The sequence below is a fragment of the Conger conger genome, chromosome 15, assembly GCF_963514075.1.
Source record: "Conger conger chromosome 15, fConCon1.1, whole genome shotgun sequence".
NCBI lineage: Eukaryota > Metazoa > Chordata > Actinopteri > Anguilliformes > Congridae > Conger > Conger conger.
In genome coordinates, this window is record NC_083774.1 from 31,421,991 (window position 1) to 31,447,137 (window position 25,147).

The following is a 25,147-nucleotide window of genomic DNA, read 5'->3' on the forward strand; positions in this document are numbered from 1 at the left end:
GATCAAATGGCCTAATAAGAAATATGAGTTCTTAATCAACATGGATATTAATGTATTACATCACTCGCCGTAATTGCCTTTATTATACAGGGATAGGGACACAGAAGGGTGTACAAATATACATTTTTTAAAAACTGTAATATTATTAAAATTGTAGTAGCTATGTCAACCCTGATCATTATTATTGTTTCTTTATGACTAATAGAATACTATAACCGAACCACGTGGGAATCTGACGTAGCCTCCATGATGCAGAACAGTAAGTGAAGATTTTTCTGTTATACGCTTCATGATAAATACATGGATGTTTAGCCGCAGTACAGGATGTATTGACATGTAATAGCGTTTAAGCAGGCTGAGATGACAGTGGTTGCTTTGATATCATGCAGCATGTGGAGAAACAGCCTACGAGAGCGATTATTACTTGGGTACATATAGGGCTGTTTAAGAAACACTATAGTCTGAAGCAGCTCCGAATAACTTAATAAGGCCAGTTTACATTATAGCTATTTTCAGTACTGACCTTTGCTTGTGGTTATTTAATGTCTGTTTTGTCTGCTATACGACTTTTCGTCTACGGATATGTAGAGCTCTGTTCGCTCTCCATTCACAGCACGACCTGTAAATATATGGCTTAAAATAATACATGCTTTCTAGGTCATTACTCATTTTTTTCCACCATATGTTGTAGGTGGTCGGTGCTAGAGGTTATCGACTATTGTGGGCCCAATGCATGCATTTGACATAAAATAAACTGCTAAGTACAAGTGTTTCGTTATATGTACACCACTGATTATAATTTCTCTGTCCAGACCAACATGAAAAACAATGAAATGCAGAGGGAGAGGGAGAAGGACAGGGAAGAGAGTAGAGTAGAGAGATTTCTTGTTTCTGCTTGAGTTAATAATAATTGCAGAACCGTCTGAATTAATGTTAGGATTGGCTGCCAAATCGCATACTCGATTAACTGTGCGGAAATGGACATTGAATGAGACTAGAAGAATACGAAATAATGTTTTATGCAGATTTCAGTCACATACAGAATGGGAGTCAAAGTATGTACTTTTATAAAACAGGTCAGGCCCTGTAAATCGGACCAATGCTTGCATTAGAACAGATGCGTCATTTGCATAGCTACATCTTGGTGACGGAGAATGCTCTCCACAATAGAACTGTACATTGTGACTTAAAAATGGTTTGTTTTCGTTGTTGAGAGAATAATAATAAAAGATACATATATTTTCTTTCTTAATGCTGGACAAGAGGTGTATGACATCTGTAACGAAGGTGTGTGGAATGATTTCCTCAGATTCTCTTCACCGTAATTAAACATTTGTGTTACATGTAATAATATGCCAATGCGGTGTCTTGACCATTTGCCACTTTCCCATTTAGATAAATCTAAACACAAATTAATCAAAATGATCAGATAATGGAAGATGCAAAGCACGTAAAAGGCTCCGGACATAACAATACACTTGAATCTAGGCCAGTTAAAGTAGGGCAAATTGCGTTGAATTAATTGAACCTTAAAGTCTATTTTCTTTAAGCACATGCATTGAAAAAAATATTGGATTTGTTCATGATTCAGAATTTCTTGATAAGATACAGCTTTTTTCATTTGATGATTGTAGTCCCTGTGGTCTGCATCACCCAATCAACATAACGTCCTTATCAGTAATTTCCTAACTACTGATGTTAATGAAATGGCACCATGTACTGGTGTGTGATTTCGAGTGCGAATTACTGACGAGATATCATAGGGGTGAGCCTTCAGTTTGTTTAAAGGTCGCGACTGGCTCTCCAGGCTTTTGTGCTAATAACTCCTGGGTGTATATGGTACAGAGTATCCAAATTGACACCATATGCTTTCCTATTAGTTGACCAGCAATTGAATACAAGGCGCATAATCATTGCCACCGGGCGAGATAGACAGCAATCACCGTGGGGAATTATATAATGATTAAGACTTAACCTTTGGAGTGAAAGTTTGATTTTATATTCTTTTGTGACTGTTTCATTGATCAAGTGGATTTATTTGAGGACCATACGAAGGTTCCAGGCCCATAAATCTCCAACATATTATCCGCGCTCATCAGTTTAAACCCTAGAGACAATTAAATCCACCTAATTCTGGAATTATGGGGGGAAAGATGCTGATGGATTTCTGTCTACTATTGTGGACTACGGAAAACGATTATTACATATAACACCACATATGTGTGACTATAACGCTGAGAATAAAATACGAATATATAAACATATAAATAATGGTATTTCATACAGGGCATGTGTATTGTTGTGTTTTATTGTGTATATAATTCTAGAGGTTATGCATTTGATTCATAGCAGAATGGCTGTAGGTTTGGTGCTTAATAACACTAATACTAACAAGAGAAAACTGAATGTCAGTTTTAATATATTAAGGGTGAAGCGCGCCCCTATTGTCGTGCCTGCGCACAGCCCCTGGCTACCATAAAACGAAGCTTCCCTTGAAGGCTAAATGAGTAGAGTCTGAGTGATATCCAAATGCAGACAGAAAGGGTCGTTTTATCATGCTACTATTTGTCGTGACGATGCGATTTTCAAAAGCAGAGCAGTGTCATAAAGTGACATGCCTGCCACAAGTGCTTCAACTGATCTTTTCAATTAGCCTTCCATGCATGATCCAGGGCGACTTCCGCCTATTTTCAGAAATTAAGCTCAAACTTGACGTGCAGCTAGCTTTATTTTAAAGACAAATGTCAGCCATGCTTATCATATTTCCCCCTCTTCTATATTTGGAGCTTATTTATTGCTAAGGAGCTTGTGCTCTTGGAGTCAATTTAACGAGAGCCTGCCGAGGGAAGGGAGCAGAGACCAAGAGCTACTCCGGGGAGGATTCTATTCCATTTCGCTTCAGGTTTGCTTTCTTACGGTAGACTTTTGGACTTTCTTACGTCGGATATTGTCCCACTCAAATTAAATAGTTTATGCATGCCTAAAAATGAATGGAAAGTTAATATCAACGACGTGGACGAATCTATGGTACGATATTTTAGCATATAACATCTAGATGGAAATATGATATCGCAAGTCTGCGGTTAAAAGCGTCGGGTTGATGCCGGGGATATTCACAATCGTCTGGACGGAGCTGGATCAAGACTCTTTCTCTCGATCCTCTGAAATTCTTTTTTTTTTTTTTTTTTTTTTTGCCTAATCGATATTCCGCATGTGCACACTTTCAGACTGTTGTATATGGGGGTAATTACTGCCTAATGAGCAACTTGAACGCTGCTGCAAGAGTGTTTCTCTTGAGGAATACTTACAATGATGACATTTAAAGTGTTTTCTTGTTTGTCTGTTTGTTTGTTTAGTTGTTTGTTGTTATCGTCGTTGTTCATGCTTGATGTTGGGTTTTGTGGGAAGCGCTCTGCTTAACTTTAAATATGTATTATTGTGAATAGTTACGCGCTAAGCGGTCATACCTGTGATGTGTTTATGCAGGTGAAAGGGCTTTTGACAGTGTTGTTTGGTACTGTATGGAATAAACAACGACCTTCCTGTATCTGCACAGGTCACAGTGGTGTGAATCAGCTTGGTGGTGTGTTTGTCAACGGCAGACCACTGCCGGATTCAACCAGACAGAAAATAGTTGAGCTTGCTCACAGTGGCGCGCGACCGTGCGATATCTCCCGGATTCTGCAGGTGACAAGACCGTATTTCTGTAGTCTGACGCAATAAAATATTATCATTATCTATTTTTTTTTTATTTTTTTACAGAAGCATGTTTTAGAAACAAGCTCAGTCAAAAGTAACACACTTATTAGTATGGCTGCACTTAACTAATACTCCTGTCTGCTTATAATTGCGGCTTTAACATTTTGGCTGTCAAAATATCTTTGCACAATCAACGAAAACATTCCACCAGACTCTATTCTTTCCGTTACCTTCACTGGCAATTAATTGCGATCCAATCTAATGAAAATTGTGTGGAATCATCTTTAACGATGTACACCACACTTTTAAACAATATGGTTATATATTTTCGTGGAGTGGAGATGTGCATTGTATTAAAATGTAGAGGCATTACCCAAAAAGATGCATTTTTGAGATGCACAATAAGTTCTCGTACCATTTAAGGTATATTTTTTGTGTTATAGACCCATGCTGATGCAAAAGTCCAAGTGCTGGATAATGAAAACGTAAGCTTAACATTGTTTGAAGTATACTTATTTATTTCATATTAGTCTTAAATAATGTATGTGATTTGTGTCTATTGTTTTCTATTCAGGTGTCTAATGGGTGCGTGAGTAAAATCCTGGGCAGATACTATGAGACTGGTTCGATCAGACCCAGGGCTATCGGCGGGAGCAAACCAAGAGTAGCGACACCCGAAGTGGTCGGCAAAATTGCCCAGTACAAGAGGGAGTGCCCTTCAATCTTCGCCTGGGAAATTAGAGACAGGTTGCTATCAGAGGGGGTCTGTACCAACGACAACATACCTAGCGTAAGTCTCCTGCATAAATAATCAAAACTAGTTTAGCTTATTCCCTTATTTTATACAATAGATGTATCCCTTATTACTGTTGTTATCTCCTTCCAACACCTATAACCACTAAATTAAAAAAGGCAAATGTAGCGTCTGATATAATAATCTATAAAATAAATATTGACAAGAATTTGTGTTCCCAGTTGTTTTCCAACGGTTTTTCTCAGTAATAGCGCAAGGGAATATAATGCATGAGTATGCCTGCGTTGCATTGGATGCCAGCGTAAAGTCACAACGCGAGGAGTGCCTTTTGATTAATGTGAAACATTTTGGTTTTGTCTTTCAGGTGTCATCGATAAACAGAGTCCTCCGCAACCTGGCTAGCGAAAAGCAACAGATGGGTGCAGATGGCATGTATGACAAGCTGAGAATGCTGAACGGTCAGACAGGGACTTGGGGCACCCGGCCGGGCTGGTACCCCGGAACCTCGGTGCCAGGGCAACCAAACCAAGGTAATACCGATTACTGGCCATGAACAGTATGTGTGTTTAAAAAAAAAAATCGTTCTCTTGCTCATATGATAATAGTTATGTTCGAATTACCAGATGTCAATTCTTCTTCTGCTTATTATTATTATTATTATTATTATTTATTATTATCATCATTATTATGCATTAGCCTAATAATGTAGCATTCAAATTATTCAATTAATTGACCTGGTGTCAGTAGGATAATAATGTGATATAGCTCAGAATTCAAATACAAATAAGATTAGTAAAGGAAAGTTATCATTCTTTATGTCTATTTAGGAACACAGCCTATTATTATTATTATTATTATTATTATTATTATTATTATTATTATTATTATTATTATTATTATTCATGCTATGTTCCTAAATAGACTAAGAACTATGTGACAATTAAACAAATATATATTTATTTTTTACTTTGTTGTGAATTGAGGATACCTTTTGTTGGGATTAAGAACAACGTTCTTTCTGCAATTAATACACTTTCATACTTTGATATTCCGAATGAATTTAGGAGGAGTGGACAAGTAACTAGCGTTCCAAACGAACGAATGAGAAGTTACTCTGCACTTTGATCGAGAATTGCAATATGCGCTTTGTCTAGTGTCAGACTAGGGTCCATCTGTGCATGTAGCTGTCCGTATTTGGACTTAATCTCGCAGCCCCACTTCTGGAGGAAAAAAAAAATCAGAAACAGTGTACGGGATATTTGTACAAAGGATGTTTCTGTCACACGCAAGAATTTGTTATGGGAACAATTCTGTCGCTATGTAATTGCTCATTAGAGAACGTTTTGTTTCTCATTAAGGCGACATGAATAAGCGTCTAGTTGGAGGAGACAGCTGCAGAAACGTTCCACCGGAGACCCCTGGACACGATATGGCACCGCTTGCCAATTAGACACGTCAGTTTTAAGAAAATGAAACAATATAAGATGGACATTACAAAGATATAGAGAATAGTTTATGTTAAATATCTCCCTTTTCAATAGTTTCCTGGACAGTTTATCGAAACAATAGCAAAGGCAACTGCACCTGCACGGGTGTCTGTTAGCAACGTTTCGTAGTATGACCAGAGCTTATTGATTTTCAGCACAAATTACTTCAGATTGTGTTCCTTACACGCCAATCAGGCGTTTGCCAAGCAAACAGCGCGACGCTGGATCACGGGACAGAGATGTCTGTTTCCCGCAATATCAAGTGCTTACAAAAAATAAATAGAATGTTCTGGCGCGCGTACACATAAGACGAGATAGGGGTAAGCAAAGTTATTAGTCTAGGAACTGTCGAAAATAGACAGTATAGGGCCAAACTAATTTGATTAATTACTTTGTAATGTTGATCAGCCCGTACACTGTTTCTCGTAATCCAAATAAAGATAAAGATTACGTGTACAGCCCTTCCGAAATGTGTATCCGAAGACACCACGTATGCGACGACTGACCTCTTTTAAGCGGTTACATTTTTTCCCTGACGCCATTTTATTCATTTCGTTGTTCCATTGTGGCTTTATATAATATTATACGAGACACTTTGAACTATAAGCACGTAGTTACACTGTAATGAAGAATGTTCGAGACCAGTTTGTTTCTAGAAATCCTGCACAAAAGCACCGGGTTACACCAAGAAATCACCAACAGGACGCTCTCTTTTTATTAATTCCAATGAATGAATGAATGAATGAATGAATTAATTAATTAAGTAACCCCTCTTGGTGCCGTTACCGAGATAATGGCTATTACTAGGGTAAAATATTCTCTCTTATAATGGCATTGAATGTTGGTAATTAATAATACAATTTAAAACAATTTGACAACGAAAGATTAGTTGAACTGGATTTCGATAGGCCTGCATTAAAAAATCTGCATCAGGTTAGGCCCACTAATTCTGCTACAGCTAACTAACTAACTAACTAACTAACTAACTAAATAAATAAATAAATATCGTATAAGAACGACAATGAATTATCTATTATAATTAATAATAATAATAGTAATAATAATTATAATAATAATACCCGTAAGTAGGCCATAATATATAACGTAATGATATTAACTACATTATATTCATATTTCTAACCATGTTACCACCGCGAGTGTATTGAAATAAATTAAGCAAATGAGTTCTTAACGTAATCTACTGCTAGAATTTAATTCGTGATGAACGCTCGATCAGGATCTGACAGATCGGACTAATGGGTTTCTTGACTGAAACATGTCCCGGTTAACTTGTATTTTTTTAGTAGGATGCCAATGAATTATCTTTGTAACCCCATACAAATATATAAGTCATCTAAGGATTAATGTCTTTCCTTTCGAAAGTTAGCCCTTATAAAATTTAATAGGGAGGCGTATATCCATATCACACCCGACTGAACTTCTTTTCTCCATTGCATGGAGTGCGTTTTAGGAGGCTTTGCGAATCTATTAGTACAAAAGCATAAGGCAAGGTTAGGTCTCAGGGGGGGACAAATATGGTCGCAATCTGATAAATGCCACGCAACAGTGAATAAAATAATGGCTACACCGGGAGTAACAGGAGCCAAAAGGAGACTCTATCCGGAGAAGAAGAAAAAACCTCTCCAGCGATTTAGTGTTTTATGGCTCAGCGTGGCAGTTTTTCTTCTTATAGGCTACGGGCCTAAAGCCGTCTATAGGATTTAGACACTTTCTCTTTCACTGGACTCTAGAATGTTTTGATCCGGCATCCATGGCTGAAAGGTGCCGCAATTGATTCGCTATCTTTTTTGCTTGTCTTCCGCCTCACTGACTAAGACACTACGATGCTAAGGAATGATTTTATTTCCCAGCGTCTTTTTTAAGAAAACAAATCCCAAAGCCCGCGTCAGTTGGTCTGGCTGTGGGATAATAGGACACACATTCACTGCTTTTTGCGGATTAGCCCAAGAAAAAGTATAGCGCAGACCCAGACTATTGAAAAGCTTTCTTTTGGGGCTTTCAAAACGAAAGAGACTTTAAAAGAAGATAACTTAATTGTCTGACTATCCTTTTTTATTTCTCCCCTTTACAATTATTCGTCTATAGGCCTACCCAAAATAACGTTTTGAGCGTCAAACAATAACTGTGCTGTATCAAGAGTTGAAAAGAAATATAAAATTGGAAGGCCTATTTGTATTCATCGTGAAATATAGCCTAGTCGGTTAACACTACCGAATAACTTTGCTTCGAAAATTAAGAACTTATGGGGATACTTCATCCCACAGACGGTCGTTGTGGTCATGCAAACATGTATGGCCTCAAGATTGTTGAACAATTCCCCCAACACGAATTCATTGATGAACTTGAGACTGTATAAATGCACCACAGAAACAATTACCCTAACTCGATTCATTGGCATTGATAGCTCCCGCCGCCAGAAATATCCTGACTTCAACAACATCAGTGTAAGATAACAACATAAACAGAAGTAAAAGACAGACCAATTCCTCCAGGAAAAAGAAACCTGCACTGATGCAACATTACGCGCGTAAGTTCCGTACCTTCCCCACCCCGCAGACACTAGTTGCTTATTTTCAGTTTGAGCGATCCTGTGTGAAAAAATGTCTAAACAACGCGGCAGGTCGAAGCAGTCAAATCGTACCAGGCTTCTCGTTCGCCTTTATTGAACAATCAGCAAGTGAGCCTAGAGATGTCCCATTCACAGTGTTCGGCGTGTTTTTTGCCTATAGAGTGTATAAATCCTAACTGGCGTTGAACGGGCCGACCCAGGGGACGGTGATTAATGATAGTACTGCATAAAGGTTAACATACTGCTCTGAAAAGTCTGTTGACTGGGATCCTCGTGCTACAATGCGGAGCACTGCACGCTTCGAGAGAATCCTTTTGTGGTCTCCTCCAATTGTGTTCTCAAAATTCTGCCCACGAAAGTTTGCCAATCCACCCGGCCCGAGAGTTTAATAGTTTCCCTTACTCTGCAGGCATTGTGTCATTGTGAAAAGCAGCTCCTTCTATTCAAGTGTTGGTGGTCACCTCAATAGGTCTACAAACGCCCATATGGTGACGACCATTGAAGACTTGCACTATTTAAAAGGGGGGAAAGTTTGAGTTTAAAAACATTTCAGAGAGCCTGAAAAGGTTCTACCACATTTAGCCGCATTTCCCTTAACGCTGTGAGCACATCGGGCATTGTTGTGCGGTGATAAAGGATCTTGAGTCCAGGCACCTAGCTATCCAAAATATTTTCCCACAATATTTCACAACCCTGGGGCAAAGTATATTTGTGATTACGAACAATATATCAATCATGGAAATACAATTATGTCTCTCGGTCACAAAGTTACTTTGCGCAAATTGCTTTAGGGCAACATAAAACCTTGGGAAAGGCAAGTAGCCTACATCTATGACAGCCTCGTTGCTATTCTATGCAAGACAGGACGTTTAAAAGAGCGCTTTCGAGCACAGCAACAGCTGCTACACTAAGTGGATAGAGAATCAGACGTGATAGTCATTCTACAATCACAAGACCACGAAAGCATGTTCATAGCAACCTTGCTCAGGTGTTGGGAATGGGAAAGTTTGCATTATTGTTTCAGATTTACGAATCTGGCTAAAGACACGATAGGCCTAGGACAAGTTAATAACACGGAGTCGGGTAATTGGATCTCCTCAAGTTTACAAGGTGTTAACTGAATAATAAAAAAAAACATTACAAAAACTTGTGATTTGCATGGATCCTCTCATATCTAATACAGATGTCTTACGAAACAAGTAAGCAGCATTTATAACACCAGAAAGGCATCCACATGAAACGAAAAATTTGCTCTTTGACGTTTTGACACATTTTCCTTGTTTTCCAGATGGCTGCCAACAACAGGAGGGGGGCGGTGAAAACACGAACTCTATCAGTTCTAACGGGGAAGACTCGGACGAGACCCAGATGAGACTTCAGCTTAAAAGAAAGTTGCAAAGGAATCGCACTTCGTTCACTCAAGAGCAAATAGAAGCTTTAGAAAAAGGTAATTTTATCGATTTTATAGTCTATTACAGAGCGCCAAAATAATTTACATATGCATCCGCCAAGCCACTTATTTTACGAATGAATAACACAACTGGAGACGAGGTAAAATGTCCAATGTTTATTAAACTAAGACTAACTTCCTTACACTATAAGTGTACATTTAACAATGCTATTTAACTGTGTAGCTACGAAGTGTTTTCTACTTTGAATTATGACTCAAGTCTTTAAGCAACTAAAAGTAAAAATGTAAAATGTATAGCTAGGCTACCTTAAAATGGAAGGAACGACATAATGTGTAATGTGTGTCAAACGGTTCTACTCTATGCAACACATGCCGTTGAAGTTCACAATTTTGTATTTTTTTCAGAATTTGAAAGAACTCATTACCCAGACGTTTTCGCAAGAGAAAGGCTCGCAGCAAAAATAGACCTTCCAGAAGCTAGAATACAGGTCAGTTAACGCACTTCACCAAGTTAACTCGATGCTCATAACTGGAAAGCGTCCGGGTCCACTTTGAAACGCCTTGACAATTTAACCATCGCAAATTTCGTTGTGGTTGAAGGTGTGGTTTTCAAACAGAAGAGCGAAGTGGAGGAGAGAGGAAAAACTCCGGAATCAGCGAAGACAAGCCAGTAGCTCCTCCAGCCACATCCCCATAAGCAGTAGCTTCAGTACCAGTGTTTACCAGCCCATACCGCAGCCTACAACGCCGGGTAAGAACACCCGTCTTCACAACAGGCCAACGATAGTCACACAGGAAAATCACCGTGATCACAACAATAATTGAAAATAAAAACCGAAGTAGCCCACACAGTCTCAAGTGGATTCAAGTTCGCCTGCAGCCTGTTTCGCACAATCGTGCCTCTACAGATAACCAACGCAGTCCCACAAGGATTCTGACATCTGCAGTCTGGCATGTATTCGTTTGTTCTTAGAACTCGCATGAGAATAAACTATTAAACGTAATTTCCCGTGAAAGTTTCAAGTCAGTCAGAAGGGCTGTGAGGAAGCGTGGTCAAGTGTTGCCAAGAACAGTCATTAGCTATGCCTACATTATCCACTGTGCATGTTTGACCATTCGCTAAAAATGCCCGGGATGTCCATTTTAAATTGGAGCGTTGAAGTTTTATTTAGGGTCTTCCCTTATTTTCATTCCCTTCTCCACAGTGTCGTTCACGTCAGGGTCCATGTTGGGTAGACCGGACACCGCCCTCACAAACACATACAGCGGCCTGCCTCCCATGCCAAGTTTCACCATGGCCAACAACCTGCCTATGCAAGTAAGTCCGTCACACCAGACCCACAACGCAGACAGAAACGCAAACGCGTCTCAAAAGGATTAAAATCCGTTTCACATGCTTTGACCCGTGTGGTTTCTCCGAGTGGATTTCATACCCAAAAACGATTTAAACTGACAGTATGCTAAAATCAAACAATAATAATGAGTGCCTGTCATCAAGCCTACTTAATTTTGGCAGGTAATACTCCATATTAGCATGAACTATGGCTATTTAGTCTCGGAATCTTTGCAGTGAATTATAGTTATTTAATGATTTTTTATTAATTAATTTGTTATTTAGCTGGCACTTTTATCCAAAGCGACTTACAGTAGATTGGTTAAGGGCCTTGCTCAAGGGCCCAACAGCTGTGTGGATCGGGTCGTGGCTACACCCGGGCTTGAATCACCGACCTTGCGGGTCCCAGTCGTGGTGGCTACGGGCTGTACTGCTAGGGCTGCTAACCTCAGTACAACTGGGCATAGGCCGTCAGCTGGGAGAGGAGGCCCGCATGCTCCAGTGGCTAATGTTTACTCTTTTGTTATAGACCCCAGTGCCCAACCAGGCGTCCTCCTATTCCTGCATGCTGCCCACCAGTCCTTCTGTGAATGGCCGGAGCTACGACACATACACGCCCCCTCATATGCAGGCACATATGAACAGCCAATCAATGGGTACTTCTGGTACCGCCTCAACAGGTAGGCAGAAAACTCACCGTTTACTTGCTTGGTGATATTTAAGATAAATGAACTGAATTAACTCCATCAACAAAAAAGCCCATTCATTTCATCTGCCACCTTACCTTAAAATATAGGCTACTGCCCTGATTCACTCAGTGAACTACTTCACACCATTGTGTTTATCTTTCATTCATCAAATCTGTGACACCACATATTAGAGTCAATGATTGCGCTTATTTTAAGGAAGTCGTTCACATTTTTCAGTCAACAGGTGTTTGTTCAAACATCTTCATGTTTCCTAATGGGCACAGCCATTCCTGTGTAAGATGCCATGTCTTTTGTGAAAACCTGTGTTGCTTTTTCTCTCATGCGCTGTTCTCTGTTTATACCACAGGTCTCATCTCCCCTGGAGTTTCTGTCCCTGTCCAGGTCCCAGGCAGCGAACCCGACATGTCTCAGTACTGGCCAAGACTACAGTAAAGAGAAGAGCTACTTCGCCTTGTGACTTTTCACACTGAACGTTGGGTGTCTGGCAGTATTTTACAAACAAACAAAAAAAAAAAGAAGAAGAAAGAAAATGAAAAAAAGGAAACTCTCAAAGAGACTTTTTTTGTACTGGGATTGTTGTGTCCTGTGCTATAATTCTTGGCACACAAAGACTACAAAGAAAAAAAAATTAAATGAAAAAAAAAAAAAATGAAGTTCTGTAAAGTGCCAGGTGTTATATCCTAAATGGAACAAAACTATCTTCGTTTTCAGTTTCCAACTTAAGTCATTTTTGGTGTATTTGTATATGGCCATTTGTATGTTACGATGAAAACAAGAACAACTTTGGACGGACAGTCAAGCTAAGTTGAGTCTTGAATCTGTTGAAAAGGAGAAGCTATGAGATTCTGCCATTAATAAGTTTTTATCAACTTATATCTTGAACGTCTACCAGTCTTTGTACAGATTGTGGATTATGACGAAGCAAGCTCGTATCATTCCAATACAGACCAGGATGAAGAAACTAGCCGTGTGTAAAAGCCTCTAATCTGTTGGGTTCTTTTTTCCAAAGTTTGTTGACAGGTAAAGTGTGTGTTGAAAGCGGTAACTGCTTAAAAGGAAGTGAAAAAAAACCTTTGGTAGCTAAAGAGTAGATTGTGTCTTCGATATAATGTCGAAAATGTAAGTATTTGTCTTCCCTAGAAATCTCCCAGAATGATTTCTATAATAAAGTTAAGTTCATTTATATTTCCCAGAATATTCTATAGGCGTTTTATACACATTACCATGCATCATAATACATTTCATTTGGTCAAGGACATAGTAATTGTTTTTAGATATTGTGTTTTATGGTCAGAAACTTTGTGTGCAAAATACTGAATTCCTATAGCAAAAAAAAAAGAAAAAAAGAAAATGCTTGCCAGAGTTTTAATCAAACATGTTTGGAAGTTGTTTACAACTACATATCACAATTAACCATTGCTGATTGTAAAAACAGACCAAAGCCTTTGTATTTAATTTATTACACAACTTCATAATATTAGTCTTGTGTTGCAATTTTGCAAACATTCAGCGTTGTTTCACATTGACATTGGGTATGTTTAACTGCGGGCTAATCCAGCAGTTGTCTATTTGTGATAGAAAACAGTGTTGGTATTTCAGCATGGTCTTCTGTGCCGTGAAATGCATTTTGGCACAAAAGCATTCTCGTGCCACTGCACTGCCCCGAAGCTGAAAAGCCTATTCTCCTGCCTCTTAAATATTTAATTAAATTATATTTAAATGGAGCTTTCAAAATGTATTTTGTGAAAACTATAAAAGTCATTTTGTACAGTATCCTAGAGTCCCAGTGAGAGCTTTATCATTGGAGTAACCAGTTGGGGGTGGTGGGCATCTTAAATCTGCTATTACTTCCAATCCTTTCTCAGGTGGCTGTATGGTTCTACGCTCCATGCTCTTGTTATATGGTTAAACCAAGACGCTGACACAAAAAAAAGATTACTTCCTAAAATTATAGACAGTGATTGAACACAGTATTATTGAATATATGGGTCTCGCACCAAGTACTTTATCAGTTGAAGTAACATATATGTACTAATATTGTGTGCAACCACTGTCCATCAAATGATTTCCAATGATTCATTTCTTTGTGCAGCGGCATTTCAGAAGACATGCACATCTGGAATCCAACTATACAGCACACATTCTGGGATATTCATTCATTTATTTATCCTACATTCAGCCCTTACCAAATTCCAAAATGTAACTTATCTACCATTTAAGGCAAGATAAGTAGAACAGTTCTCTAGTAATGTGTTTGATATATGTAGTTGCATGCCTTTAAGATGCTCATACAAAATATCATCTTTCTACACCAAACAGAATGACCTCTGAGGTGACCGTTACTAATTTTCCTTAACATACTATTTGTAGCCTTTAGTCTTAAAAATCCCATTGAGATTTTTACTAGGAGTGCCTGTGACGGCAACACCTTATTGCCAAGTGCAAAGCGGGTGCGATTGGAGGTGACAGGGCTTGTTTTGGTATGACTAAACGGAGGGAAGAGAAAGGGAACTGTTAAAGAAAAAGCATCCAAAGTGGGCAAAGGACTCACTGTGGCTCACTGGCTGAGCAGGGAAGAGGGTAGAGAGGGAACATCCTGTGGAAATCTCACTGGAAAAAGGCAGAGATTCTGCCACTTCATTCATAACAATTCAAGTGTGAACTTACTCATGTACCGAGCGACACAATGGCGTTAACAAAACAGCCATTTAAAATCAAACGACTTGACACAATTATTGTGCAGAGTACCATCTAAACATTTACCCTGTCTTTAATTCTAATCATTATTCTCACTGACATGACAATTTCCATATGTCATGTTAATACCATTATAATGTGACTCTGAACTATTGCACAAAGTAGATTTTTGATTATTGCCAAATAAGCAGTCAGGAAATAGCAAATGCTTAGGTTTGCATCCAGTTGGCCAATCAGATTTTTTCGAGGAATGAGAGCAGAATAGAGACAAATATGTTTAAAAAAACAGAAAAACACAACCTCATATTTAGAGACAAAGCTATTCAATTACAAAAATGTAAATGTACATGAAGCATTTTACAAAGTCAAACGGACAAAAAAATCTATATGTACATTGCAGAACTTCAAACTTCACAGCTTTTCCCCAATCAGCTAAAAGGTTTATGCAAATAGAAAAAAAAGACACAATTTCAAACTGCATCAGATGAGAGGGGTTAGGAGGGAATCCTTTTTGCTTTTTGAAATTCTCACTGAAAGCAGTGGTAAGCAAATTAATACCAACACCAATGCAGGGGGTACTGACTACAGCAGGTTCTGGAATACTGTGCTGTAGGCACAAATGGCTCTGCTAGGCCCACTTTCCCAGGGACTCACTTCCTGTGTCATTCGCACCATTTGGAGTACTGCCTCGGCTGGAAGAGCAGCAATGCAGCCACTGGGAACCCTCACTGCGATTACTGCGGAAACGCCACGAAGGACATCTTGGTTCAGACATCGGAAGTTCGGAGGAAAATTTGTTCGCGGAGAACTTGGGAATGATGATGCGGGCCGAGGGTAAACCAGCAGAAGCCAGCGGGACGCCATGCCGCATCTGCAGGAGGCGATTCAACGGCCCGAACCCCACCGCTGCCCCCTTCCTCAGCATGGAAAGAGGAGGGCAAGGTTACCGCTACCTACACCGATGAGGCCTCCACTTCGCACTCTCAACCTTCGCTGACACACTGGTGACCGGTGTGACTGCTCCAGGCTAGGGGACAGGGCCGCGGCCCAAACAAGAGCTCACTGGTGACCTCTCAGGCAGCCTCCTACTTAGCCTATGCCTCTGACAGCCTGATGACGGCTCCCTTGACTGTCATTGGCACAACTCTGGGCCTCATGTCGATAACAGACTCCATAGGCAATAAAAAGCAAGAGAATCAAGACTAGATACTCTTTTAAGCTTTCTTATACCTGCACTAAGGAAGCGATTGAATACACCCAACGATTCAGAAGCAGTTGAGAAGCCAACCGTCCAATTACTTTTGGTCCCCTAAAATGGGGGTGTGAAAAAGGGGTGCGATTCCTTCTTCGATCACCCGTTATGGATGTAAATACCTTCAAATTAACGGGGACAGTCTGCACTTTAACCTTCCATTCTTTGTTTAATTTCAAATCCAATGTGCTGGAGATCCAAAAGAACAGAAATTGTACCAACTGTCCAAATACTGCATATATGGACTGCACTGTAATTACAGACACGTTGTCTGAACAGACAGCGAAGGAACATTCTACGATACCCCCACACTATAGAAAAAAGTAATGCAGTCATTATGATTATGAAGGATACTACAGGTCGTCTGGAAAGACTAGAGTTTGATTCTGGATAAACCTGTACACTAAATTCTTAAGATGTACAAGTGACATTGTCTGTGAGGATTGCAACACCTGGGGCTGGTATGCTCGCTGTATAAAATAATCGAATCTAATCTCAGCCATCTGTGCAGTGCCGCACTCAAAATAGTTTTTGGGTGTGTTGGGGGACCTTTTCAAAAAGAGTATCAGAACACCTGTCGAGCTGGTGCACCTGCTTGAAGTGGAAGCTTGTGCCAATTTCTGGTTTCCAAGATATCTGCAGGCCTAAGGCTTATGAATGACATCACCCAAAAGGCCAAGCCACTATATATAATATTACAACATAACAGACATTACTGGCCCTTGGACTTCATTGTGTGGAGGAGCTTCTAGTACAGGCATTTAGTGCTTTAAAGATTTCGCGATTTAGTTGCATATACTCTAACATGTTAAGGAATGCTGTTAGCCAGGTCCGGGCCTGTCACTCAAATCAGGCGGATGCACTTACGTTCTCTTGTATTCTGAGTCGCTCGGGATAAGAGCTTCTTCTAAATAAATGCAAAGTCATGAAACATTTACTCACAATTGAACGCAAGCATGTCGTGTTAGGGTTTGTGTTGTTCCCCTCACAGTTTGGCAGGTTCAGGCATATATCATTTTCAGTTAAGAACATTCTAAGCGCATCGCTTTGTGTTCTCACACCTTAAAGGGTTCATTTAATTATGAATCAAAGAGGAAAGTGGATCGAAATGAGATCAGAGCTGGGCTACAGGAAGGCCTGGTAATCCCAGGTTAGAGCGTGCCACTCTGAGTATGTTCCATTTCGCTCTCTGCGAATCCGCCATTGTGATAAGCGTGTACCGAGGGAAGCCATCTCCAATATCCATCCATCCATCCATCCATCCATTATCTTAACCCGCTTATCCTGAACAGGGTCGCAGGGGGGCTGGAGCCTATCCCAGCATATATTGGGCGAAAGGCAGGAATACACCCTGGACAGGTCGCCAGTCCATCGCAGGGCACACACACCATTCACTCACACACTCATACCTATGGGCAATAGACTCTCCAATCAGCCTAACCTGCATGTCTTTGGACTGTGGGAGGAAACCGGAGTACCCGGAGGAAACCCACGCAGACACGGGGAGAACATGCAAACTCCGCACAGAGAGGCCCCGGCCGACGGGGATTCGAACCCAGGACCTCCTTGCTGTGAGGCGGCAGTGCTACCCACTGCACCATTCATACCGCCCATCTCCAATATGAGCGCAGTTATTGTATTCACATTGAACCTTTATTGACCAATTAAGACACACATTCTTATTTACAGCCTGGCAAGAGGGGGACAGGTAGAGGGTAAAACGACAGGAACGAATCACACAAGCATAGAAACTACACACAGACCACACCCACACCGTTACGTCGAGCAAAGAGGAGTATGCAGCCCAGAATAGCAGGCAGCACGGCCAAACACCACGGCACCGCTTCGGAGAAGCCACGTGAGCACGTGAAGTGAGAGCGATGACTACAACGGCGCAGAAATCACAGCCATAAAAATATAATTTCTGAACATGGCAACGGCTGCGGTAACCAAGCGACTTTGGTCTACTCTTTTTAGGCCTTCTGCCTTTGCCTAAATGTTCCATGTGTATACTTCAGTTCACGCTCCCAGACAGATGCTATTGTCTGGTGGGTCACTAGCTTCCGATGCGTCTGGGGTGTGACTGGATATAGGCCATGCTTCAGTCAAGGCTGAATCAGAGTTCTGGCTCACGCGTATGCAAGACCGCCTGCTATACCACATGCTACCGACTGCAAAGTGGAGGAGGGAGAGGGGTCAGAAATTTTCCCAATTGACACAGCCTCTGCTCACGCACACTTGTACACTCTTGCAACGCCATCCTGTATGAGTTACTGTGTCGACACACTGTGTAATTTAACACAAATCCAAGGGTTCATTCCAATCAACTATTTTATCTGTCCTCGTCTTCTCAGTGCTAATGCGACCCAGGAATCAATTTAGGTCCTCCATCTGTAAAGACCAGCTGAAATCAAAATTAACTTTTTACTCAATTCTTCATAATCATACAAACAATAAAATGCATATATTCCAAAAATTTTTAATACTTGTGTATTTTCACACCTAAGTTTTTCTTCCCCATCTACTTCCAGGAAAACGAGATTTCACAAGATTTGACATTGTGTACCAGTGGCCGTCTATTTAGAAAAAATGTCTATTTTCCCTCCATCAAATCAGTCAAATTGCACCCCGCCCTCCAAAAATTCCCTCCATTTCACTCGAATATACGTCGTATTGTGGAAGCTAGTGCTGCTCTAACTTCTATTTCAGCTTGTCTTTTAAGGACATTTCAGTCCATTAGATGCTTCTTGGAGGAGCTAGGAGGCTTCAGCCGGGATACACAACCGCAGCCTTTAGGAAAGTCTTTTTTTCAGAATATGAATGAGCAACCTGTGGACCCACCACTCCACATATGCCATGTCTGCCGTAGCTGTGAACTTACACTCCGCTGCGCACGGATGTTCCATTTGCTAAATTTGATGGAAAGGATGTGAGGAAGAGAGTGAAAATGAGCAATTGGGATGAACCCCAAGTGAGATCTGGGGATGTTTGAATAAGGCCAGATCAGTGGTGGTAAAAAAGTGGGTAGGCTCTGTCAGATCTGGTCACCTGTGGTTAGCAAGCTAGCTAGCTATTTACCCAAGGTACCAGTAGCTAGATGTACGCAGAGACAAAAGTATGTTTCAAAATGCCAGATTAAGTCAAAGTACCCTATCAGCACCCAGCACTTTTTCTCGGATTCCGCTACTTCTCAGAAGCTACCTACAATGAGACAAAAAAATAGGTAGATATTGCACATGATTACAGTATTCAGGTTCCATCTCCCAACAGGCAGGTTAACAGAAATGAACAGTGCATGTGTGACTTGCAATTTCGCATGTGACCACTGTAGGGTGCTGGGAGGATCACAAGTGTAGCTGTTTCAGTGTATCCACCCAGCTAGCTAACGTTAGCGAGCTAGCTAGTAACTTCCCCAGCGTATCCACCCAGCTAGCTAACGTTACCGAGCTAGTTAGCTACTTCCCCAGTGTATCCACCCAGCTAGTGAACATTAGTGAGCTAGCTAGCTATTTACACAGTGTATCCACTCAGCTAGTGAACATTAGCGAGCTAGGTAGCTAGCTACTTACCCAGTGTATCCACCCAACTAGCGAAGGTTAGCTAGCTAGCTAGCTAGCTACATACCCAGTGTATCTACCCAGCTAGCGAAGGTTAGCTAGCTAGCTAGGTACTTACCCAGTGTATCCACCCAGCTAGCGAACGTGACTTGCAATTCTACATGGCCCTTTTCTGGCAAAAATTGAGGTTTATGCGGTAAAATGGCAAATTATACAGCATCACAAAATGTGGTACTTTTCAGGTTATTCAATTGCAGAATCGCAAAAAAACTAGAGTGACTGATTAATGAAGAATATTAACAAGAAACAATGCGAGCAATAGCATTTGGAGATGCCCAATATTAAACAGTCATCGTGTAGATATTGTAAAATGCATTTCTGCTACTGTTTAAACTATTCTGAAACGTATTCTTCATGAAGTGATTTACAGGTGCCTGTTTTGTTCCTACTAAATGTAATTCCTGTTTAACTATAGAAATATAACAATTTCTGTCAAATCAGGAACGAGGTACAATAGATGTATGCAGGATTAAATTTACTGGTAAATTATCTATAGCAGAATTCAACAGCAGAAATGGCATTTATACTGAACAGGTTTATACTCACTTGTATAACTCACCAGTGTTCGTTTCCATCCTCTTCAGTAATTAACACCATTAACACCATGAGCCCTCATAATAATGACAAAATGGGAAATTACTAGCTTATTTAATTGCTTTATTTCTAAATTCAACCAAGTATGACACTGTTCCTCAGTTCACTAAGTTATATTTAAACCTACTTATCTGATTATGTTACGTCTTATCTGTTGTATAAAAAAATAATTTAAAAAACTGTAAAGCTGGAGACGAGCAAACTGATTGTTTGCGAAGACAAAGCTTGCTCGAAGAAGCTCCTGCTTCCAGCCCTGGCACCACGAAACGTACGCCACACCTTTTTCCCCTGTTTCTCGGATTATGAAGTCCTATTTGAGTGAATCTGAAAATAACTTATGCCTGGTTTGCCTGAGTTTCATATGCCCTCAGACTGGTTAAGTGTGAGGGAGTGACTCGCGGTGTTGGGTGGTGTGAGGGTGTATCAGGCCTGAGTTTCATATGCCCTCAGACTGGTTAAGTGTGAGGGAGTGACTCGCAGTGTTGGGTGGTGTGTGGGTGTATCAGGCCTGAGTTTCCTAAGCCCACAGACTGGCTAAGTGTGAGGGAGTGACTCGCGGTGTTGGGTGGTGTGAGGGTGTATCAGGCCTGAGCGGGGGGAACAGGAAGTGAAACGGTTAATGAGCGGAGTCCTAGAAGTCCAGGTGCTTCTTGCCCGGGGTGGAGGAGCCGCAGCCTGAGCTCAGCAGCTTGGCCGACTCTGCCAGATCTGGTTTACTCAAACGGCTCACTGTGTCTGACAGGTCTGGAGGCAAGTGCAGTCTCTGCATGGAGAGAGAGAGAGAGAGAGAGAGGGGGGGGGGGGGAGGGGAAGAGAGAGATGGAGAGAGAGGGGGGTAGATTGAGTTAACACACCTTTATTATGACACTACAACAAAATATGACAATGCACAGAGAGCCATCAGTCCAGAGAAAACACAAGGAAAGGAGAGGAGGAGGGAAGTGGGGGATAGAAAGACAAAAGTGGGAAAAGTGAGGGAGGGTGAGAAGACAGGGAAAGAGGAGGATAGAGGGGGGAGGGAGAGAGGGAGAAGAGGGGAAGTAGAAGTGGGGGGAAAAAAGAGTGATAGTGAAACCAGGTCAGACAGAGAGGAGAGAATTTCAGAAAGAAAGATTGAGAGAGGAGGAGTGAGGGATGGAGAGCGGAAAGACAGAAAGAAAAAGGGGCCAGAAGAGAAGTGGACGAGAGGGAGAGAGAGAAAGAGAGAAGGGTGAGAGAGAGAGAAAGAGAGAGAGAAGGGGGTGAGAGGGAGAGAGAGGGACAGAGAGAAAGAAGGGTGAGAGAGAGAGAAAGAGAGAGAGAAGAGGGTGAGAGGGAGAGAAAGAGAGAGAGAATGGGGTGAGAGGGAGAGAGAGAGAGATAGTGAAAGCACAGAGAGGAAGGAGAGGGGCGAGAATGAGACAATTGTAGTCACAATTTTAGCGCGAAGGAGTATTTAAATATGACAGGACACAATTATACTGGGCGCAGCAGATGCTCACATATTGACTGCAGCGTCGGCACGGCGACCCCGCCCGCACGGCCCCTCCGACAAACGGCTATATCAGTCCTGCAGCTGCGTCGCCGCGGTTACACAACAGCCCACCCGTCCCAATCCCCGCCCCCCCGCGGCGCATTGCTCCCCCTGCGTTACGCAAACGCCGCGTCGAACGAGGCAGCCAATCCCGTCGAGATGTTATAAACAGCCTGTGACGGCATTAACCAAACAAACAAAATCAGCAACACCAGACACGATGCACAGAGCCAAAACCCAGGCCAGTCCTCCAGCCAAACCCGTTCAGACATTACATAACATGTTACATTACATTACATTATTGGCATTTGGCAGACGCTCTTATCCAGAGCGACGTACAGTTGATTAGACTAAGCAGGAGACAATCCTCCCCTGGAGCAATGCAGGGTTAAGGGCCTTGCTCAAGGGCCCAACGGCTGTGCGGATCTTATTGTGGCTACACTGAGGATTGAACCACCGACCCCGCGGGTCCCAGTAACGTACCTTAACCACTATGCCTTTTAACAGGATGATAATTCCAAGCATTTAACCCTTTAAAGGGGTATGGTTTTGAAATGTTGTTACACCATTCTTGGTGGTCTTGAACTCCATTGCTCTCAATTAGCAGGAGTGATTGTGACATCAGCATTAGAATGTTCACATATAAATAGGTAGAGAGTAAGAAAGTCAATGTTGTAGAATAGTCGACTGAAAGCCCCAACTGAAATCCCAGCGAAACTCTGAGGCAAGACCTAAAGATTGATGTTCACCGACATTCTCCATGTAATTTGGCAGGGCTGGAGCAAATCTGCATAGGGGATGGGCAGAAATCCAGATATGCTAAGCTCATACAGACATCCTGGAGAAGACTCAGAGATTTCATTTCTGCCAAAGGCGCATATACACTCAGTGAGCACTTTATTAGGTATTTATTATGCCTGCAGAACTGCCGCTCACTGGATTTTTTTGAAAAACTCGCCACCAACAATCATTCCACAGTGAAAGTCACTTTCACACAAAAGTCACACATTCTGATGGTTGACTTGTATTGTATAGATTATTATTTTCAAAGCAAGAAACTGCAGCTATTTTTTTTTTTTTAAGTCAGAATAAAAATATTTACAATTGCATCATATCTGTTAAATTCATTGGGTGGGTGGAGGGTAAAAATGTGTATTTCAAATAATTCAAGTTTTACATCATAAAGGGTACGACCGATGGCACTATGTATATTTGCACATAGAAACAAAGACAAATACCATGACTGAACTGAGACATGAAATGAAACAAGTTTACTGTGCCTTCCTACATCTCTCCTCTGCATCTTTGCGGCAGTGCGTGGCCGCAAATCGCCTTAAAGCATTGGGGCGCTCGACGTGCCCTCTCGATCGCGAACGGCGAAAACCTATTAGCGTGCCGCTAAAACCTGGCATTACCTTCACCCTCTTAGGGCTCGGACGCGAGCTAATACCCAGGTCATTAAAATCAAGAGGTTTACCGCCATAACATGTTCCACAGTGGCGCTAATCTCCACCCCCCCCCCCCCCCCCCAGACCACCGCCCCCCTCAAGAGTGGGCTAGTACCAACAGTTGCAACAAAAGAATGTTTAAGGAGTGCCCTTATGCTAAATCCGTGGGCCGTAATGTGGATCGTGGTGAAAAGGGGTCAAGAGGGTTTTCTTCCCAAGTGTGGATCGGGTTTGCGGCCCTTGGCATTCGTTGAACAATGTGCTGCAGGCTGCTCCTCTTTCCGCCGGGGCCTGTAATTTGCAGATAGTCCCCCACCCTATAAAGGAAAGCTGCCTTTCCACAAGTAGATACTTATCTTGCCGCCCCTGTTAAAAGTGTTCGAAAACTGGGGTTCCACACATAGATACTAATCTTGCCCGTTAAAGGTGTCTGAAAGCTGGCGTTCCACACATAGATACTTATCTCACCTGTTAAAGGTGCTCGAAAGCTGTCGGCCCACACCTAGAACACGTGGAACACCCTCCCCCCCCCCTCGCGCGCGTTTCCCCTCCTTGGTGCGGGAGCTCGGACTGGCTCATCTGCAGGACCTGCACCGCTTGATGCACAGTTTCACTTCCTCTGCTTGCCCAACACTCTTAGGTGATTGTCGGGGCCGGTTACCGCACCGACCGCCTGATTGCCGGGGTCGTCATGGTGATCCAGGTAGACCGGAGGACAGTGACAGTGGTGCGACCGCGGGGAAAAGACACCCCCCACCGCAGCACACGGGCTCCTCTTGGCAGGAATATGCGATCAGCGAGTCGCATTGTAATTATCTCTATTTATAGTTGCACAAATCCTACCGAATCTGACAATTAAAATGTTAAACCGCCAGACATGCGAACGCATTTGAAGAATTAAGCTGCCAGATACGACGTGCATCGAGTGGAGAGCTTGTAAATGTTCAAGGTGTGTGTGTGTGTGTGTGTGTGTGTGCGAATGTGTGTTATAGGTTGCCCTCATTTTCAGAGGCTAGCAAGATGTTTGTACAGTGCCTTTACCCCAGGGTGTGTTCACCGCAGTCTGCAGCCAGAAAGCAGGGTTCACCTGAGTCAGTTAGCTACCGCTCCACTCCCCACAAGGTAAAGTGCTGTATAAAATGATGAAAATGGCTGGTGATTTCTAAAATCCACAAGCCAGTGGCCGCTGTACATAAGTGAGAGGCCCTGAGGAGAAGAGTGACATCACACACCTACAGTCTGAGGTGCAGTAAGAGTGACATCACACACCTACAGTCTGAGGTGCAGTAACAGTGACATCACACACCTACAGTCTGAGGTGCAGTAAGAGTGACATCACACACCTACAGTCTGAGGTGCAGTAAGAGTGACATCACACACCTACAGTCTGAGGTGCAGTAAGAGTGACATCACACACCTACAGTCTGAGGTGCAGTAAGAGTGACATCACACACCTACAGTCTGAGGTGCAGTAAGAGTGACATCACACACCTACAGTCTGAGGTGCTGTAAGAGTGACATCACACACCTACAGTCTGAGGTGCAGTAAGAGTGACATCACACACCTATAGTCTGAGGTGCAGTAAGTGGTGGCAGATGGGGTACATGGCAGCATTTCAGACGGCAGGTCTTAAAATATCTATTGATTCATAAGGACGCTAACGCGTTTCGGAGGTCTGAGCCTCAGTGTGTGTATATTTTTGTCTTTTCACGTAAATTTCAAGACATAAAACAATGTTACTACAGGTCAGCTTGGGACAACACGACCCCAGAACCGCTGTCTGGAACCTGTTAGCGTATGGCAGGAATGCCAAGGAGGATCTGAGCATCCTCCGTGTTAACAAGCTAACGCCAGGCGTAGATTCTAAACTAGCAATCGACAAGATACAGTAGTTCTTGCAAGCAATCTTTGTCCATTTCAGGGGGTTTAAAATGCAAACACCACAATGAATGCTAAAGTATTATAGTTTTCAAATAATTTATGTAGCTGTTGGTTGACTTACGGGGGCGACATGGCTCAGGCAGTAAGAGCAGTCGTCTGG

The 25,147-nt window shown here is 42.0% G+C and overlaps 2 protein-coding genes across 4 annotated transcripts in view; one reads left to right on the forward strand and one right to left on the reverse strand.

The window, feature by feature from the left end:
* Nucleotides 1–219: 219 nt before the first annotated feature.
* On the forward strand, nt 220–13,169 carry LOC133111329 (paired box protein Pax-6-like). Of its 2 annotated transcripts, XM_061221558.1 has the most exons (11): nt 229–259; nt 3,557–3,687; nt 4,143–4,184; nt 4,274–4,489; nt 4,818–4,983; nt 9,819–9,977; nt 10,347–10,429; nt 10,542–10,692; nt 11,147–11,259; nt 11,804–11,954; nt 12,331–13,169. In XM_061221558.1, exons 1-11 carry the CDS (start codon nt 247–249, stop codon nt 12,414–12,416), a joined length of 1,311 nt encoding a protein of 436 aa, XP_061077542.1. In that variant the 5' UTR covers nt 229–246; the 3' UTR covers nt 12,417–13,169. The 2 variants fall into 2 exon arrangements, with proteins under 2 accessions (XP_061077543.1, XP_061077542.1); XM_061221559.1 differs by lacking the exon at nt 4,143–4,184 and having other exon boundaries at nt 220–259.
* A 7,021-nt stretch (nt 13,170–20,190) lies between these two features.
* The window catches only part of elp4 (elongator acetyltransferase complex subunit 4), an 88,779-nt gene continuing 83,822 nt past the window's right edge, over nt 20,191–25,147 (reverse strand). For both annotated transcript variants that reach the window (XM_061222305.1, XM_061222304.1), the window contains one exon: nt 20,191–20,907. In XM_061222305.1, the coding sequence (XP_061078289.1) occupies nt 20,776–20,907 (132 nt within the window). In that variant the 3' untranslated portion in view covers nt 20,191–20,775. The remainder of the gene's footprint in view (nt 20,908–25,147) is intronic.